This window comes from Gymnoscopelus microlampas (genome assembly GCF_963454915.1).
Source record: "Gymnoscopelus microlampas genome assembly, chromosome: 20".
In the NCBI taxonomy this organism is placed as follows: domain Eukaryota; kingdom Metazoa; phylum Chordata; class Actinopteri; order Myctophiformes; family Myctophidae; genus Gymnoscopelus; species Gymnoscopelus microlampas.
Genome location: NC_139957.1, coordinates 19,186,661 through 19,205,634, shown reverse-complemented (window position 1 = coordinate 19,205,634; position 18,974 = coordinate 19,186,661). Strand labels below are relative to the sequence as shown.

Below are 18,974 nucleotides of genomic sequence, written 5' to 3'. Positions count from 1 at the left end.
TTTTGAGGCACATAATTTACTTTTAAAAAATCGTTTGGATAGAATTTAGTTGTTTAGCTTCATATATGTGGTCAATTTATCATGAAAGAGCCTATTTAAAAATATAAATTCAGAGAACCGTAGGGTCGGGCATTTCCGCGAATTGTATCCGCATAAGGCAACCTATTTTGGGCATGACTCATTTAAAAAGTCCCCCCTGCGTCACCCCCTGGTGGTCGGGGAAAAGAACTGCTGGAGGGGCGGTGTTTGACAACAGTTTTTTTTCTTTGATTATGTCTGAACTCCCTACAATGCCTTTAAGTAAAGAAATTGAGTAATGTTCCCGCCACTGCCTGTAAATGAGTCAAAGAGGTAAAAGACACTGGTATGGCACTCCTGGTTCACTAGGACGTGGTTCAAGTCCCTGAAGTGTCCTGATGGTTACATTTAGGTTAAAAGTGTATTTGTAAGTGTAGTCATTTACAGGTACCCCCCAAAATAATCACATCTGAACTGGGGACCCCCCACCCTGACCAGCACTTGGACTTGGAGATGTAGGCATTACATTTAGTTTGACTCGGTTCCATGGATAAACATTGTGAAAATAGCCGATCTAAAAGCTCACAACGCCTCTCAGTGTGAGGCGTTGTGAGCTTGTAGATCGACTATTTTCACAATGTTTGCCTCTTTCTTACGTAATATTTATCAATTTGGTTTTAAAAAGGTCTTTAAAGTCATTAAATTGTAACATTATAAATGTGCAGATACCCTGTATGCGCTTATACTGTATGTTGGTTTGTTTACTGAGTGAGTAAACAATGTTGCCCATTAAGCTAATCATCTGGGGACCCCCTGGGGGTCCCAAACCAGTAGTGTGTTATACCGTTACGCGCTGTATATGCCGTATACAGTCCAGATTTTTTTGGGGAAAAGCGCATACAGTCTAATAACCATTTCATTGAAAACGTGCGAGTGTATACCCACGACCACGCGCATCGTATCGTATACCCTCCGAAAAAAACTTAGAACACACCACTGTCCCAAACCCCAGTTTTGGAAACACTGCTTTAGAGGTACTAATGTTGTTCCCAAAACTAACTAACAAACTGACAAACTTACTAACATATTGACTAACTAACTAATTTACTAACTAACAAACTGACAAACTGACAAACTTACTAACATATTGACTAACTAACTAATTTACTAATTAACAAACAGACTTACTAACTAACTAATAAACTAACTAACTAATAAACATACTGACTAACTCACTAACTAACTAACTCACTAACTAACAAACATACTGACTAACTCACTAATTCATTAACTAACTAACAGACTCACTCACTTAGCCTGGCATGGCCAGAACTAATATCACTGCGTAGATCATTTATTTTTGCAATGGCAGATTCGTCTGAAACCAGGCAACACTGACTGACTGACTGACTGATTGCTGACTGTGAGGTTCAATTCATAAAGGTCTCACAGGTAATTTTATTACCTGTGTAGGCCCTATAAAGAGAAGAATGCATTCGCCATCTGTTTTGAATAAGGGGTGTCATGTTTTGCAATTAATTAAGCTTACCTAGACTATTTCTGTTAAGGTTTTGTGATTTCTCTCAGACTGTGCAGGGCAGAGGCGTCTAATCTCTGAGTTAGGGTAACCGCATACCCTCGGATTAAAACTATTTCTTAATTCCATTTAAAGATGTATTTACACTATAATGTATAACTATAAAGCCGATAAAGTATAGTTTTGGACCATGACGGAGGCGCGCCGACTCAGCAGACCTTGAAGCTGAGGCGTCGCGCCCGAGCGCCTCCAGGCGCGAGTGCCCGCGACGACCAGCCGATGGTCTGCTAGTCGAATCAGCGCCGTCCGAGTTATGTACCGATAGGGACAGAATCGTAAATCTTTTTGGTGCGGACTGCGTTTGCCCCACTGACTGCGTTTGTCCCAACTGCCACTCAAAGTGACTACTGGCCAACTGCCTGGATGAGGCAGACTGTTTCTGTTATTAAGGCTTTGTGCTTTCTATCAGACTGTGCAGGGCAGACTGACTGACTGACTGACTGACTGCATGGGTTAGAAACACAACATGGATCTAAATCCATTGAACTAATACAGTGTATTTTATTCAATACTACTGTATCCCCCCCCCCCCCCCCCCCCCACAGTTAGACGCAGTCCAGTACTGACTCGAGCCAGGACCCCACAAGGTAAATTCTATTGATTATAGCAGAGATCACAATGGTGACTGTTAATAAGAACTCCCCCCCCCCCCTCCCCCCAAACAGTTAAACGTGGAGGTGGGAGAGCTGGAACCCCACAAGGTAGGTGTTCTGAGTACAGAGGTGATCACAAGGGTGATTGTGCAGTCGGCGACTGAAGTTTTCGTCATCAACAGATGATATTCGCAGTACAGAGAAAAATGTTTTACATTTTATTTGATTATATAATAGATCTGTATGTGAAAGCTGTAACATTAAAACATTTTTTTGTGTGCAGATGACAGCAACATCCGGCTTACTAGACTAGCCAGGGATGTTCTCTCACAGAGATCAAACTGTAAGTGTAGATGGCAAGGCTGACAGATTTTGAGATGGCATAGCAAAGATTTAATTTGGATGTATAATTTAATTGTTTTCCACCCCAGTGGACCGTGGCTATAGTTTCAATCAAAGAAACAGGACTATCAAAGATAGATTTGTATTTGCTGTAACAGTGATGACGATGGTGTGATTAAGATGTGCAATTTGATTTGTTTTGCCCTCAACAGGGCATCGCACTCCAAGTCGAAGGAGTCCAAGGCAAAGGACTCAACAAGGTAAAAAAGTATTTAGTTTCACAGTGATATACAGTGTAACTGGTGACTTTGTAAGATGAGTTACTTCCTTTACCCCCTCCCCCAACAGAGACTCCTAGCCCACCAAATAGACCGTCAGTCTTCAGAAATGGCCAGACCCCACAAGGTACAGATTGACTATAGCAGTAATCTTAAATAGTGATGTCGCAAGTATGAAATGTAATTGGCTTGTCTTTCACCATCAGGAAAGCGTGTTGGAAGTAGAGGGCCAAAAAGTCCCAGGATTACAAAAGGTACATTTTTATCAAGTTTGGCAGTGATCTTACTGGGGGGGAGAGAGGAAGATTTTGATCTTGGAAAACAATTAATTTTATGTATTGACAAGCCAAAAGTAAAGCAGCATCACATAGCCAGCCACACCAGACTCTCAACCTTTAATACAACATTTATTGTTTCATTCTATAATTTAACAGCAAAGAAGAAGGTGTACGACTACCCTATGCCCGAGAAAAGTAAGAATGGAAGTATTTTAAGGTTTTAAAATAATTTGAAATAAAGTGGTCATATCTGTTAAGGCAAGTGTTTAGGTTAATATTTTGTTTTTTTACTCAGAGTTTCAGAAGGTCGTTGTGGAGACGCTGTTGGAGATCCTCGATGAATTGAGGACACTCAACAATCGGGGAGAAAGTGATGATGAGGGTGGAGCGTTGCCAATAGACGACGAGGAGGAGTTCAACCTCATGTCTAAGGAGCTGGAGAAGCAACGATTCCGACGTTCAATGGTAAATACAAAAAAGGATATGCTTTAAATAATTTGAATTCAAAACGATTACATCAATGTTGATAATTTGTAATATCATACAGATTTCAAAGCTGTCCCACATTGGGGGGTACGACGTGAGGGCATGTACAAGAAAGATCCTGGACAGGTATGAATACAAATTGAAGTTTAATAACATGACACTGTAGAAAAAGAAATATAATGTGGGGGGGGGGGGGGGGGGTTCCAATGTGGTAGTCAGTGTATTATTGCTGTTCCATATACATTGTCTTCATTACAAGCTGCTAGCGCATGCTGTTGAGAATGTATCTGCTTTAAAAAAAAATCTGTTTCAGACTTTTCACCAATGGCCTGATGCGGAAATACAATATGTCCGGTGGTGGGCAGCAAAAAAAGAGGGCGTTCAAAGAGTACAAACTTCTTTTCCCTCATCCAGGGTAAATAGAACAATTGTCTGTGCTAGTTCTTTGTTGATGCTTCTTCATGTTATAAATGTGTGACTGACATGATGACATACATTAACAAATGACAATTTGTCTGGACTATATGTGGCAATCTCTGTAATGGCTACTGTCAAGCCTGAGAGTAGATATTTGTCATTGTTTTGATTGCAGAAGCTGTTCGGCAGAATTTTGCAGAGACAACGGAGGCCCAGGTCAGCGCCTCAATAGCCGACCACTTCAAGCAGGCGCCAGCTCGAAGTGGCGGGGGGGGGGGGGGGGGGGGGGGGGTACAAGAGGCCAAGGACAAGGACCCCAAGGACCCCAAAATGACTATCGATTACTCACCCCTTGAAAATTTGAAGTCTGCACCATACCACCATAATCCTGTGTGTGTGTGTGTGTGTGTGTGTGTGTGTGTGTGTGTGTGTGTGTGTGTGTGTGTGTGTGTGTGTGTGTGTGTGTGTGTGTGTGTGTGTGTGTGTGTCATGCATGCATGCATGCATGTTCCTAGCCTTGTGTGTTTCTTTGTTGCTGCAAGCCATTTCATAATGTTGCTGTCACACTTTTATTCTCCTGGTCAATCATTTTCAAGATTTTTAAGCCAGGTCACTGCTTTGAAATGCAGTTTTTGCTTTGTTTCACAATCTCTGTGCTCTTTGGCCACTTTCAAGAATTGATCAACCTGTGAGGATTGATAGTGATAATATCACAAGGATTTTTAACAGGCTCTAAAAAATACCTCTTTCAGGACAAAGATATACTGTAGGCCTAACCTTTCAAAGTGGAATGTGGAGATATATTTGATGAGTATTGGTATGGTGAGAAGAAGAATGCCTTTGATTTGTCCCTGGAGGCAGTGTTCAAAGGCATTAACTTACAAGTTATGTTTGCTTTAGCTCCCAGAAGACGCACATACCGCCGTGTTTCTAAATCCTATCTAAAACTTAAGGCAGTTCTAATTCAATTTCAGAGCACAGCATGTTTTCACAGTTTTGGGCAAAGTGCATTTGGGAAGCTGGCTGCTGCTTGCCTGCTATTTACGCAGATGCAGAGTGTGTGTAATAAACTGAGTGTGTGGGGAGGGATCATGTGTATGATAGTTAAATATATATTTGTGGTGTGCTTGTCTATAGCAAAGTATAGTAAAGTTCAACAAATTGTTATATTTGGTTTGGTTCTTGTGTGAACAGGGCCGAAATTGTATCACATTTGACTTGCAATTTGTTTGTACTATTGCACTCTTCTCCTTTAATAAATAATCCAGAATAAAACTCACAACAATAAAATATAAATGCACAATAAAGTGCTGGGTGCGTAATTACTGTGAGTCCTATCTGAACTAATTGTTTGTCGACTACGCCACTTTTGTTATAGAGGGAAGTCCCCTTTGAATACACTTTAACTTCTTCTTCAGGCTTTCACAGGTTCGAGGTTAACTGGTAAGTTTCAATACTTTTGGTTTTGAGAATACAACACTGGCATGAGAATATCCCTTTAAGAAACTGGACACGAATACAGTGTATCAAAAAAGGTAAGTCATATTTATTGGGTCCCTAATACATTGGCTTCTGTGCCTTAAAAACAATCAAATAAACACTATACTAATAAAACCTATATAAACATACAAAACACAATTAATCTACACAACAACTATAAAATAAATTATAAAGTTGTGCAAATTACGCGGGGCTTAATCACAAGGGTTCCTTAGCATGGGGGGTTTCTGTGCAACAAATACTTTTCAAGTAAAGTGCTGTGCCAATAAAGTGCTTCAAGATACTCAACACGGTTTGTTCAGGGGTAATGCTGCATGTCCATATATGGGGGTAAGATGGGAAAGGGTTTGAGGCCAGTCGTCTTCGTCTTCTCTCTTCTTTCTCTCCGCCTGCAATTATAGAGATCTAGACCAGTTCACTGTGCATTTACACGATACATTTGCGTTGTCTCAGGCAGTGGTTATACAGGGATTCAACGTTGCTTGTTCGAATACTCACTCGCCAGCCAGGTTTTTACACCTGGCGCTGAGTTGGTTGCGTATGCAACGTTATCGCCACTTTCCAGTCTCAGCGCTCCTTATATGGTCTGGTCTCACTCGTCTCTCATATGGTCTGGTCTCACTCGCCTCTTCCTCCCCTTCGGTTCGATCGCTTTCTCCTCTTGGTTTCTCCTTTGAATGTAGGCACACCTCGGCTTCCAAACTCCTAGGTGGCTGGTATGTCTACTTCATCTATGCACTCCTCTACTCCGTGTCTCGGCACAACCTTCCCCTCTGCTGTCCTTCTCCTCACTGACGCCTCTGTCACTTGGGTGCTCTGTTCTTTCTTTCAAACGGTCCCGCCTCCGCTTTTGTACCTGCCAAACCACACCTCCCTCTTCTTTCATTTGTCCGTGGTGACAGTCTGTCTGGGGACATTGGCCATGACCGTGGCCTTGGGCGTGACCGCGTGACTGCCGCTCTACCACTCAATGTCTCTCAATACATGTGACCAGGGGATCATGGGGAAAACAATTATAAACAATACAGTGCGTAATAATAATTGGTACAAAAATAATAAGATGGTGGGGTTAAATGAGGCAATTATACACATTAAGCACCAATAAAAACAAATTACAAAAGTTTTAAGAACCCCTCATTTCACCCTTGTCACATTCCCCCCTACTTTTTCGTTGGCAGTCCCTGGCAACTGGTTCTAAACGTCATGCCCGTACCTCTCAGGTGGCTGTCCTTGGTTCGCTCTTCCAGAGCGCCGCGGACCTTCAGGTTCCCTAGGACCGGGGAAAAACCCTACATAAGGCGGCCATATTGGTCCCACCGGTTCGGCTACTGGGGCAGGTTCGGGGCTCTCCATCGGTGACCTGGGGGCTATACACACTTTTAATGCATTCCTATGGATCGTTCTATCTCGCCCTCCTTTTTCAGGTCGGATCCTGTATACTAGGCCCGCATCCCCCACCCTCTCCAATACCACAAAAGGTTCTGGGTCCCACCATGGGCCCAGTTTACCTTGTCCCTGTCGGTTCCGGTTTCGTACCCACACCCTCTCTCCAGGTAACAATGGTGGCATACCGGCTCGGCGGTCATAGACCTGTTTACGCTGTCCTGCTATATGCACCATTTTTTTCTCGGCTGTCCTATACGCTGTGGCCATTCGTTTCTGGTGATCTTGCACCCAATCTCCCACTCCCATTCGATTTTGTGACAACGGTACTCCTAATGCTACATCTACCGGACGCCTCAGGTGGCGACCAAACATTAAGTACGCAGGCGCATAACCTGTCGCACCATGTTCAGTATTGTTATAAGCGTGTACTAACTCAGGTAAGTGTTCATTCCATCTGCCTTGGCGATCAGTATCTAGAGAGCGCAACATGTTTAACAGTGTTTGATTAAACCTCTCCACCCCCCCATTACCAGCTGGGTGGTAAGGGGTGGTGCGACTCTTAGTAATACCGTATGTATGACACAATTGCTGCATTAATTCGGATTCAAAATTCGGGCCTCGGTCCGAATGGAAACGAGCCGGGCAACCGAATGGCTGAATAATATGTGTCCAAAGCGCACGGACAGTCGTGGGCGCAGTTTGGTCACGCGTTGGAATAGCCCAACTGTACCTGGTGAATAAATCGGTTGCTACAAGAATATTCTGCCATGCGTCATTCGGCCTACCTAATGTGAGAAAATCAATAGCCACTACCTCCATAGGATACGATACTTCGAATGGCTGTAAGGGGGCCCTGGGCTCTATCCTGTCTTTCAGTAGGCTGCAGGCAACACAACCTCGCTGGAACTGTCGCACCGCCCCCTCCATGCCCGGCCAGTAGAACCGGCGCCGAAGCTGCGCCAAAGTCCGGTCCACTCCGGCGTGTGCCGAGGCCTCATGGAGTCCTTTCCACACCTCCTCTCGTCGCGCCCCTGGACAAACAAGCTGTAAGTAACATTCTTGTGTATGCTGATCAATCACTTGCCTATACAACACATTGTCTCTGATGCGCAACCGGTCCCACTGTCGTAACATTTGCCTGGCTTCCCGTGACCAACTCCTCTTCTCCATAAGGGTAGGCAGTTTCCTCCGCTCTACGCAACTCTTCACCATCTGGATGTCCGGATCTCGATCCTGTGTTCCCCGCCACTCAGCTCCAGCCCACCCGTCCTCTCTCTCCACCGGTGCCAACTCCACTACGGCCACTCCTACAGGTTGAACAGGGAACCTAGACAGGGCATCTGCGTTCGCATTGCTTTTTCCAGGTCGGTACTTTATATCATAGGTGAATGATGCTAGCTGGGCTGCCCAGCGCTGTTCCACCGCGCCTAGTCGAGCTGTTTGAAGATGCGCAACAGGATTGTTATCTGTATAAATCGTAAAATGAGCGCCAGTTAAGTAATCTTTAAATTTTTCGGTCACTGCCCATTTAAGTGCCAAGAGTTCTAATTTAAAGGAGCTATAATTTGCATCATTTTGTTCGGTAGGGTGTAGACTTCGGCTGGCGTAGGCGATTACTCGCTCCTGGCCATCTTGGACCTGTGCCAGAACGGCGCCGAGCCCGCGGCCACTCGCATCAGTATACACTACAAACGGTCGGTCATAATCTGCATAAGCCAGTATTGGAGCCTGCGTAAGGGCAGTTTTAAGAGCATCAAACGAGTTTTGGCATTCAGGGGACCACTCTATTTTACACTGATGGGACTTCACATCATTCGGGACTCCGATCAACAAACTATTTAACGGCCTAGCTATGGCAGCAAATGAGGACACGAAGCGGCGATAATAACCAGCCAGACCTAGAAAAGCGCGGACCTCGCGGACAGTCGAGGGTGGGGTCCAGTCTCTTACCGCAGCCAACTTTTCAGGGTCCGGGCGCACTCCCTCTTTGTCTACAACGTGGCCCAAGAACTTTACCTCCGGTTGGAGAAGCTTGCATTTATCGAGGCGCAGTTTCAATCCGTGTCTCCACAGCCGCTCGAAAACCTGGTCAAGGTGCTGCATGTGAGAGGAAAAGTCAGGTGAATATACAATAATGTCATCGAGGTACACTAATAATGACTCTGTCACCTGGCCACTCAAGCATCGCTGCATTAATCTTTGGAAGGTCGCGGGGGCGTTACATAAACCGAACGGCATACGTTGGAACTCGAACAGTCCTAAAGGGGTGGTAAACGCTGTCTTTTCTCGATCCCGAGGGTCCATACCCACCTGCCAATAACCGCTGGCCAGGTCGAGTGTGGAGAACCACTGAGCCTTGGTCAGGCTTGTTAAAGTCTCTTCAATCCGAGGTAAAGGGAAGGCATCTTTGTGCGTCACGGCATTCAGTTTACGGTAGTCGACACAGAAACGCCAGCTGCCATCTTTCTTCTTCACCAGGACAATGGGCGCTGCCCAGGGACTGCAACTCTCTTTTATCACTCCCTTGTCCAGCATGTCACTCAATAAGGTCTTCATTTCTCTATACATGGAGGGCGGCAGCGGTCGGTGCCTCTCGCGGATGGGTGCCGCGTCTCCAGTTGGTATTTGGTGTTGCACCACGTCCGTCTGCCCAAAATCTTCATTATGGACTGCAAACACCTTCTTCCATTTACACATCATCGCATGCAGCTCTTCTCTCTGCTGGTCAGGTAGGTCATCTCGCCGGGTCAACGCCTCCATCTCCTCAGGTAAGGTCTTCACGGGTCCCTCGTCTTCGATGCTCACCAGGGACACTTCCACGGCTCCGTCGGTTCCTAGGGACAGGTTCAGGTCTCGTCGTCCACGGACGTCGGCCTCCTCCACTGGATATAGCTTCCCTAACTTTTGATGTCTGCCCACGGTCACGCTATACGCGTGGGGGTTGCAGATGCGCACGGGGACTCGGCCATTACGCACGGTGACCAACGCTCGGGCCACTCCCAGATCAGTTCCTTCCGGCATGGCCTCCATCAGGGCCTCGTATTCGGCTCCATTTGGACCTTTCCAGGCACGGCCCCATACTACTAACTCACTGCGGGCGGGGACTCGGATTCTCCGTCGGCCGACAGGCCACACATAGCCCAATGCTCCGTCTTCGTGGGTCACTGCCTCCACTCTCCTACAGGTGGCGAATGCTTTTTTCCATGGTGTCCTCTCCTGTTGGCATGGAAACACAGACCTCCCAGAGAGTTTAAATAATGCATGCCACACTGCGTGGACTACGTTCATCCCAATGATCAGCGGCTCAATACAATGTTCATCTTTTACAATTACGATTCCTCTTCCCGGTATTTTCAGTCCTTCTAATTCTAAATCGAATATGGCATAGCCAGAATAGGGTAGATCAAGGCCGTTTGCTGCCCGTAGGCTAAACACCAGAGGCCCATTTTCCATTTTATCTTGCGAGAACTTTTCGTTAAACAAACTCTGCTGCATCAATGTGACTTGAGACCCCGTATCTAATAAACCCCTCATTTGGACTCCCCCCATTGTTATCCCAATTGTCGGACATTCCCCCACAAACACTTCATTGGCCCTTAACTTTTTTTGTGAACGTTGCACCTCTGCCCCCCGGACCTCGGCGACAGGGCGTACTAGTTTAACTGACTTCGGTCGGATCTACAGAATCTCGCTATATGACCCGCCTGTCTACACTGGCTACATATCGGCCTACCTCCTTCATCCCATTCGTAGCGCTGAGAGGCCGTATACCGTCGCTCAGGTGGCGGTGGAGTGCGCGCTCGTGCGTCATTGGTGCCAGTGCGGAGGAGCGGTCTGATTTCTTTCATGAGTTCCTGCGTGAATCCTTGCATTTGAGTTTTTACGTCGTCCATGATTTCCTGTTTTAATTTTTCTCTCCAAGCAGGGTCCTGAGAAGGGTAGGGGACAGAAATAGGATTAACAGCGTGGCACGTTATTTCAGTAGTTCCATGTTCAGCAGCTAACAGGTAGGCTTCTTCGCGTAAAGCAGCAAAATCTTCATCTGGGTGTCGTCGAGCATATATTTTTAAGGCTTGGCCCAGGGGGCCCTCAGCTAAACCCATAACAAACTGATCACGAAGAATGGCTTCGGAGGGAGCGGTGCTTGGGTCGTGCTGCCGCAGCCCACAAAACAGCTCTCTAAGTCTCAGGGTGTAAGTTTGTACATTCTCTCCTGCGCGCTGTGCGCACCGATAGAATAGTGAGCGCATTTCTGCGACAGAGACAGTTTCTTTATATAAAGCATCTAAGTATTTAAAAACTTTTGCCACTGTGTCGCGTTCGCCCTCCTCAACCACACTAATCTGCCGTTTAGCTTCGTTGGTTAGCGTTTTAATTATAATAGCAACTTTCCTGATTTCTGGTAGTTCCTGGGTACTTAATAATCCTCTAATCTGGTCTTTCCATTCCCTATATTTACTCTCGCCTTCTGTTCCACCAAAGGTGGGTAACCATGGGGCACCGGGATACACCGCCATCATCATCATTCTGAATCCGTAAAGCAAAAAACAAAAAGCAACAAAAACAACAAAACAGTACAGTTTCTCTTAAGGGTATTCTCATGTGTTTGTTCTCAACCAGTCCTGCCGCCAACGCCAAATATGTGAACAGGGCCGAAATTGTATCACATTTGACTTGCAATTTGTTTGTACTATTGCACTCTTCTCCTTTAATAAATAATCCAGAATAAAACTCACAACAATAAAATATAAATGCACAATAAAGTGCTGGGTGCGTAATTACTGTGAGTCCTATCTGAACTAATTGTTTGTCGACTACACCACTTTTGTTATAGAGGGAAGTCCCCTTTGAATACACTTTAACTTCTTCTTCAGGCTTTCACAGGTTCGAGGTTAACTGGTAAGTTTCAATACTTTTGGTTTTGAGAATACAACACTGGCATGAGAATATCCCTTTAAGAAACTGGACACGAATACAGTGTATCAAAAAAGGTAAGTCATATTTATTGGGTCCCTAATACATTGGCTTCTGTGCCTTAAAAACAATCAAATAAACACTATACTAATAAAACCTATATAAACATACAAAACACAATTAATCTACACAACAACTATAAAATAAATTATAAAGTTGTGCAAATTACGCGGGGCTTAATCACAAGGGTTCCTTAGCATGGGGGGTTTCTGTGCAACAAATACTTTTCAAGTAAAGTGCTGTGCCAATAAAGTGCTTCAAGATACTCAACACGGTTTGTTCAGGGGTAATGCTGCATGTCCATATATGGGGGTAAGATGGGAAAGGGTTTGAGGCCAGTCGTCTTCGTCTTCTCTCTTCTTTCTCTCCGCCTGCAATTATAGAGATCTAGACCAGTTCACTGTGCATTTACACGATACATTTGCGTTGTCTCAGGCAGTGGTTATACAGGGATTCAACGTTGCTTGTTCGAATACTCACTCGCCAGCCAGGTTTTTACACCTGGCGCTGAGTTGGTTGCGTATGCAACGTTATCGCCACTTTCCAGTCTCAGCGCTCCTTATATGGTCTGGTCTCACTCGTCTCTCATATGGTCTGGTCTCACTCGCCTCTTCCTCCCCTTCGGTTCGATCGCTTTCTCCTCTTGGTTTCTCCTTTGAATGTAGGCACACCTCGGCTTCCAAACTCCTAGGTGGCTGGTATGTCTACTTCATCTATGCACTCCTCTACTCCGTGTCTCGGCACAACCTTCCCCTCTGCTGTCCTTCTCCTCACTGACGCCTCTGTCACTTGGGTGCTCTGTTCTTTCTTTCAAACGGTCCCGCCTCCGCTTTTGTACCTGCCAAACCACACCTCCCTCTTCTTTCATTTGTCCGTGGTGACAGTCTGTCTGGGGACATTGGCCATGACCGTGGCCTTGGGCGTGACCGCGTGACTGCCGCTCTACCACTCAATGTCTCTCAATACATGTGACCAGGGGATCATGGGGAAAACAATTATAAACAATACAGTGCGTAATAATAATTGGTACAAAAATAATAAGATGGTGGGGTTAAATGAGGCAATTATACACATTAAGCACCAATAAAAACAAATTACAAAAGTTTTAAGAACCCCTCATTTCACCCTTGTCACACTTGACTCTTACCTGCACCTCCATTGTTTCACTCAATATGAGTAGAAAAATAAGTTAAGGAATAAAAAAGTTCAATTTTGAAAAATTGTTGAAACATGTTGTGATTGAAATGTAGTTGAGGGATAGTCAAATCTTAACATAAATACATTTATTTATATCCTGTTGTACAGTACAAATGACATTAGTGTTACACTCAAAGCTGTTTAAAATATCCATAAAGATAACAATGTAAATACATAGTCAGAACATCCTGGGACTACATTACCACATTTATCAAGGTAAGGATAAATATTAAATATTGAGGCTTTTAAATGAATATATGTCTTGTAAAGGTAGTCTATCTAATGCTAATAAGTTTAGATCTTATTTAAACGTCTGGATTTAATTATAAGTATTCATATCCTTATAATTAAATAGACGTTTAAATGACGTCTAAATAACGTCTATGGGGTATACATTTGATATAAAAATAAACGTTTAACAAACGTCTAAATATAGCTTTAGACGTATATTAGCTGTTATTTAGACGTCTAAGAGGTTTAATATAGACGTTGAATAGACGTCTTTTAAACGGCTAGGCTAAACCTATACCGCTAAAAAACTTTCACCAGTAGACCAATTATAAACTTGTTTTAGCCTAGCCGTATAGGGGCCATTTAGACGTGTTTCATACGTCTATTAGACCGAAAAATGCTCAGTGGGACATATGATGTCAGAAGTTGTTAAGGCAATGTTGTTTTAAACTTCAAATACTGTGTGTTGTGTTTAAAGTCACTAATAATACATTTGCTTAGCAGCCGACAAGCTATGCCGACAAGCCAATCACAAGCGTGGCTGTCCCCCCGAGCAATGTGCCGTTGAATTCTGGCGTCACCGGGGTCTTGTTCGGTGTTGCCAGGTCTGCTTATTATAAGCGACTTTGGGCTTGTTTTCTGTAAAGTTGCTTGTAAATATTGGTAGTTGCTGGTTACGGTTTTTTGGGTCTTGTTTCTAAAATGTAGCTGCGTATTTGGGCTTGTTTCTAAAGAGTATAGTTGCTTATTTGGGCTTGGCTATTGTTGGCTTCCTAAATGTTGTTTAAGCCAGTGGTTCTCAATCTTCTTCATGTAGCCTACTTAACTAACTTGGCCATTTGTGTATTTAAAATGTTTCAAAAACATTCCTTTTTAAGATTTCTCTTTGAAAATAGCAGATCTACAAGCTCGCCACGCGTTATGAGCTTGTAGATATGCTATTTTCAAATAGCTGATGTTCAAAACGTGTTCATGTGGTCTGCTTCTTTTGGGCTTGTTTTCATAGACCTGCTGACCTGGTTGCTTATGTCTCTCGCAAAATCTGGCAACACTGACTTTGTTGTTGACTTGGCAACCATAGCGGCGTCGTCGGTGAGGAGAGAGCAATCACTGCAGGCTAGGAACTTACTTACTGTACAGTAAGGGTTTCCTAGGTTTTCAAAGTATTGTGCTGGTGTTTGTGATTTGTTTTGCTATTCTAGCTCTTTCCATAAAAGTGTACGCCACTTAGCTAAGTATAAATACTTATGTTAGCCTGCCTTGCCACCCTATAATCGGCAAAGTTAGCTAGCAAGCTAAGTAGTAAACGTTAGCTAAGCTAATCTCAACTAAGGTTATTTGCCATAGGCAATCAAACTACATGCTGTCATTATGCTTGGCTTTTAGAGTGGCGTAGCATCTTATATACTAAAATATAACCAACATAAGGTACGAGTTGGGGGTAATGTTTTTCTGTCTGTTATAACGGAAGAGTCCCTTTTGGCTGAGTGTACCTTCTACAGAATGAGATTAATTTCGGTGCCTGAGAATGCCTGCAGGTGAGTTAGCTTTACCAACAAACACGCATATGCAAACACAACTGCAGAATAATTTACAAAATCAGTGAATACTCTCATGTTTTACTTAAGTAAAAGTAGCAATACTGCATAGAAATACTCTGTTACAAGTAAAAGTCCGGAATTCCAAATGTACTTGAGTAAAAGTACAAAAGTATTGGTATCAAATTAGAATGTCCCATTTCACAAGTTTTCAAATGTATTCAAATCTTTTGAAAATAGCACATCTAATAGCTCACAATGCTTTGCATTGTGAGCTATTAGATAGGCCATTTTCAAATGGCCAAAATGTATACAGTATAGGGCTGAAGTGGGTAATGTATGTTTTGTAATAATAATCATTAACTAGTAACTAGTTTTCAAATAATAGAGTAAAAAGTACAATGTTTGCCTCTGAGGTGTAGTGGAGTAGAAGTAAAAGTATTGAAAATTGGAAATGCTCCAGTAAAGTAAAAGTACCTAAAAATGTTTCTTAAGTACAGTACTTGAGTAAATGTACTTAGTTCCTTTCCACCACTGTACAAAACCCATGTCAGCTCATGGCGTTTACTGAAGACTTTCTTTCTGCAGGTGTGAGTGAAGCCCGTGCAAAGACCAGGGATACATTCAATGAGGTCCTCAAGAAGTACACTAACCCTCCATCAGAGAAGAAAAAGTCGAAAAAGAAAGGTTCAGAACACCAGGAGAGCATTGTGGTATGATCAAAAAGACCTGATATGAAGTGTTAGCAGATTGGAACAATGTTTTTCACATTTGGATATCAACAGGGCCTTTGCCACTCTGCCTGCGGCATCATTCCCGGCAGGACTCACTCACATGCTTGATCTCCCCAAATGTTTATTGCATGGTGTTATTTATCTTAATGTGGGACGGACTACTTGTGTCTCAAATTGTTGTAAAAAGTAGTAGCAAAGTATAGTTCTTTCTATGCAACACGAGAAACGTTACATCTTAACGCAGATATTCCAACTCTTCAAAATCTTTTTTTGTCTACTCCATTTCTCAGCTTCAGACTCTGAAACACAGTCTCAACGTTGAGAAAGACACAGAGGAGGATGAGACTATCATTCAAAACACGTACGAGCAGGGCAGCCCTCGTTTCTCCAACAACACACGCAGAGGGAGAGAGATAGCGGAGAAGGTTAAGGACATCAGCAGTAACGAGGAAGACATTCAGCCATCTAAGGGCAAGAAGAAGAGCAGGAGGGCACTTCCTTCACCCCCTGTCCAGGAGGACACGCCAAGTTACATTGAGAATGACAGCACGGAGGACGCTAACGCTTCCAGGTCAGAGGTCACCGTGGTGCCAGATGATGCAGCTGGAACGGCATCGAAGAGAAAGAGTAGAAAAGGGAAGAACAAAGGCGAAGCGGAGAGACAGGTGGCAGTGGATGCTGAGGATGAGCTGCTGCGTGAATACCAGCTGCAGATATGTCAGGTGGACGAGGAACGGACCACGAAAAAAGGAGACAGGAACACCGCCTCCCAAGACATGGTTTTGAATAATGATGTGGGTAAGAAGAAAAAGAAGAAGACGAAATCAGTCAACGCAGAGTCAGAAATGAGGTGTGTAATAATGGTAAATTCATCAACAATCACTTATGCTCAATGTAGCCTGACAGCGTGTCGCAGGTTCGAGTCCCGAGCCTGACGGCCTTTGCTGTGTGTCATTCCCTGTGTCTCTCTTCCCGTTTCCTGTCTCTCTTCACTAATACTATGCAATAAAGGCAGAAAAAGCCCCAAAAATGTATTTAAAAAAAGAGGGGCTGGGGGGGTCTCTGTGTAACCAGATTATTTGTTGGCAGGGAAATTACTGGATTATAGCCTAACCAAACTCATGCCTTTTGATTATTTTTTTTAGTCTCTGTCACAGTAGGTTACTGTAGTATCTGATTTTCTGCAGAATGTAGAGGTAACTATAAAAAGGGACTGAACTCTCTTTTGCTCATCAGGGAGGACGAGGAACTTGTAGAGCAGGATGCTGATTTAGAGAACAAATCTGAATCCAAAGGAAAGAAGAAAACGAAAAGAAAACGAGGTAATGTACAACTGATTATCATCATAGTATTTGGCATTGTAGGTGACAATGATATAAACACATACGAGGTGGATGATTTTCATCACTTACTCTCTCATTCTCAGTCATCAAGGATGACAGTGAAACGGAGGCAGATGTGCCAAAGAAACCAACATTTGATGATGACCTGGTGCTGGCAGTGTACATCCATAGGACAGACCGCCTTAAGACTGACCTACTGATATCACATCCCATGGTCAAGGTCCATGTCATCGATGAGACCACTGGACAGTATGTGAAGAAAGAGGACTGGTGAGAATCAACATGCTGCTTTGTTGTGATTTAGTGGTTTCCTCTTTAATTTTATGCAGCAGTGGCGGTAACGTTGCTGTGGTAGTGCACCCTTGCTGGATGAATATGGAGGAGACACTGGCATGAAGTTTGCTGCCCAGTGCCCAATACCTGCCCATTACATTATGCCCGTGCAGTTTCCAATTACTTGAAATGCTTTGTCCTTCTTTCCAGCCATCGGCCAGTCATCTCCTATTATGAGCAGGAAAATGTTGAGCATATTCTTCCCATCATGACCCAACCCTTTGACTTCAAAAAGAACAAATCAACCGTTCCTGAGTGGGAGGAGCAGATCATCTTTAATGAGCGCTTTGGTTACTTCCTCCAAGACGATGACACTAGCCCTAGGGTTCTACTCTTTTTTGAGGTAAGCTTTAGCATGGTCTTCAACTTTTACTTACCCAGGTAAGATTGTCTGTGCATGGATGCATACACACTTATTTTTCAGCAGTATTGACACGCGAGAGCTGCACAGCACAACCGCAGTGTCCTCCTCAACTTTCAACTTTTCAACATCAGGTTTATTGTCACAAGTCACACATTTACAGTGGTGAGCCAAGCTCACAACATTTTGCCCAAGCCCTAACTAACGATCCACATGGCAAATAGTATGTATTTGACAAATTAAAAGTAATGTATTTGGGAAATGTATAGATTAATTAATGGACTTGTTTATATGTGCAAATATGCCATGGTAAATACATCCTGGGAAAATAACCCCTATATTTCCATTTTCATCTGGTAATTTCCCAATAATTCCCATGGAAAGTTTACACCTTGAATATTCCTGGAATTTAGCAACCCTAATTGATGGTCCTATATTACTTACTTTACTTGGTCCTATATAAAGTAGTGATAATGCAGGGTGTATGTAGGCAAGACTGACATAGCGATAAGGCTCAGCACTTGCTCAACAGCCTGATGGTTGACAGGTGGAAACTGTTCCATAGTCTGGTTGAATTGCTTTTGATGTATAGGAATCGCTTACTTCAATGGAAGTATATTATTTGTTCAGTTTACCTCTCCAAACCTTTCCAACCTGATTCTAGGAATAAACTGGCCATTATTCAGGAACAAGTATATGCCTTTTGCCTGTAAGCTACTATTATTTTTTTAAATCTTTTACAGGTGATTGATTTCATGACTATGGAGGAAGCAAGAGCGAACATTGATGTTGACAAACATGAACGAGGATTCAGAAAAATTGCGTGGGCATTTCTGAAGGTAAAACATGTAGACCGGTCATTGAATTTCCACTTAGTTTTTCATTGTCTTTTTTAGTGCTAATGGCACTGTGATCTTCACCTCTATCTTTCAGCTTGTAGGCACTAATGGAGTGTTCAACATTGACAGTAAAGTTCGTCTCCAGCTATTCTGTCCCCCAGCCCGGGCAAAAAAACAAACAAAATCTATTGAAGTCGTAGACTGGTGGAGAAAATACCCCCGGAGCAGATATGCATCCACACTTTACATTACTGTGAAGGGCATCAAACTTCCAGAGCATGTAAGTTCGTTTTTTGTTAAAACTACAACTTTATTTAACTCATCCTTTTTACCGATTTAAGAGCATACCATAAAACACACAAATACCTTTAACTGTTCCAGAAATTGTGGCAAACATAAACACCATCTAATAACGACAACATGCAACACTATGGCTCTGTTTTTTTTATAACAGTCTACTCTACATGGCCACTACAGCCGACAATATTGTTACAATGTAACATGTAACATACAATAGTAACATCCTTTT

At 43.4% G+C, this 18,974-nt stretch overlaps 2 protein-coding genes across 2 annotated transcripts in view; both read left to right on the top strand.

Annotated features, from left to right (window-relative positions):
* Positions 1-18,974, top strand: part of ahi1 (Abelson helper integration site 1) — a 52,183-nt gene that overhangs the window by 23,168 nt on the left and 10,041 nt on the right. Inside the window, exons 2-9 of the mRNA XM_084045312.1 lie at positions 14,769-14,835; positions 15,424-15,548; positions 15,860-16,419; positions 16,806-16,891; positions 16,996-17,182; positions 17,396-17,588; positions 18,350-18,445; positions 18,540-18,725. Coding sequence (XP_083901438.1) covers positions 14,826-14,835; positions 15,424-15,548; positions 15,860-16,419; positions 16,806-16,891; positions 16,996-17,182; positions 17,396-17,588; positions 18,350-18,445; positions 18,540-18,725 — 1,443 coding nt within the window. The 5' untranslated portion in view covers positions 14,769-14,825. The remainder of the gene's footprint in view (positions 1-14,768; positions 14,836-15,423; positions 15,549-15,859; positions 16,420-16,805; positions 16,892-16,995; positions 17,183-17,395; positions 17,589-18,349; positions 18,446-18,539; positions 18,726-18,974) is intronic.
* On the top strand, positions 2,938-4,011 carry LOC311036036 (uncharacterized protein; the record flags this gene model as incomplete). Its single annotated transcript, XM_084044561.1, has 5 exons — positions 2,938-3,082; positions 3,263-3,301; positions 3,402-3,571; positions 3,654-3,718; positions 3,906-4,011. Exons 2-5 carry the CDS (start codon positions 3,289-3,291, stop codon positions 4,009-4,011), a joined length of 354 nt encoding a protein of 117 aa, XP_083900687.1. The 5' UTR covers positions 2,938-3,082; positions 3,263-3,288.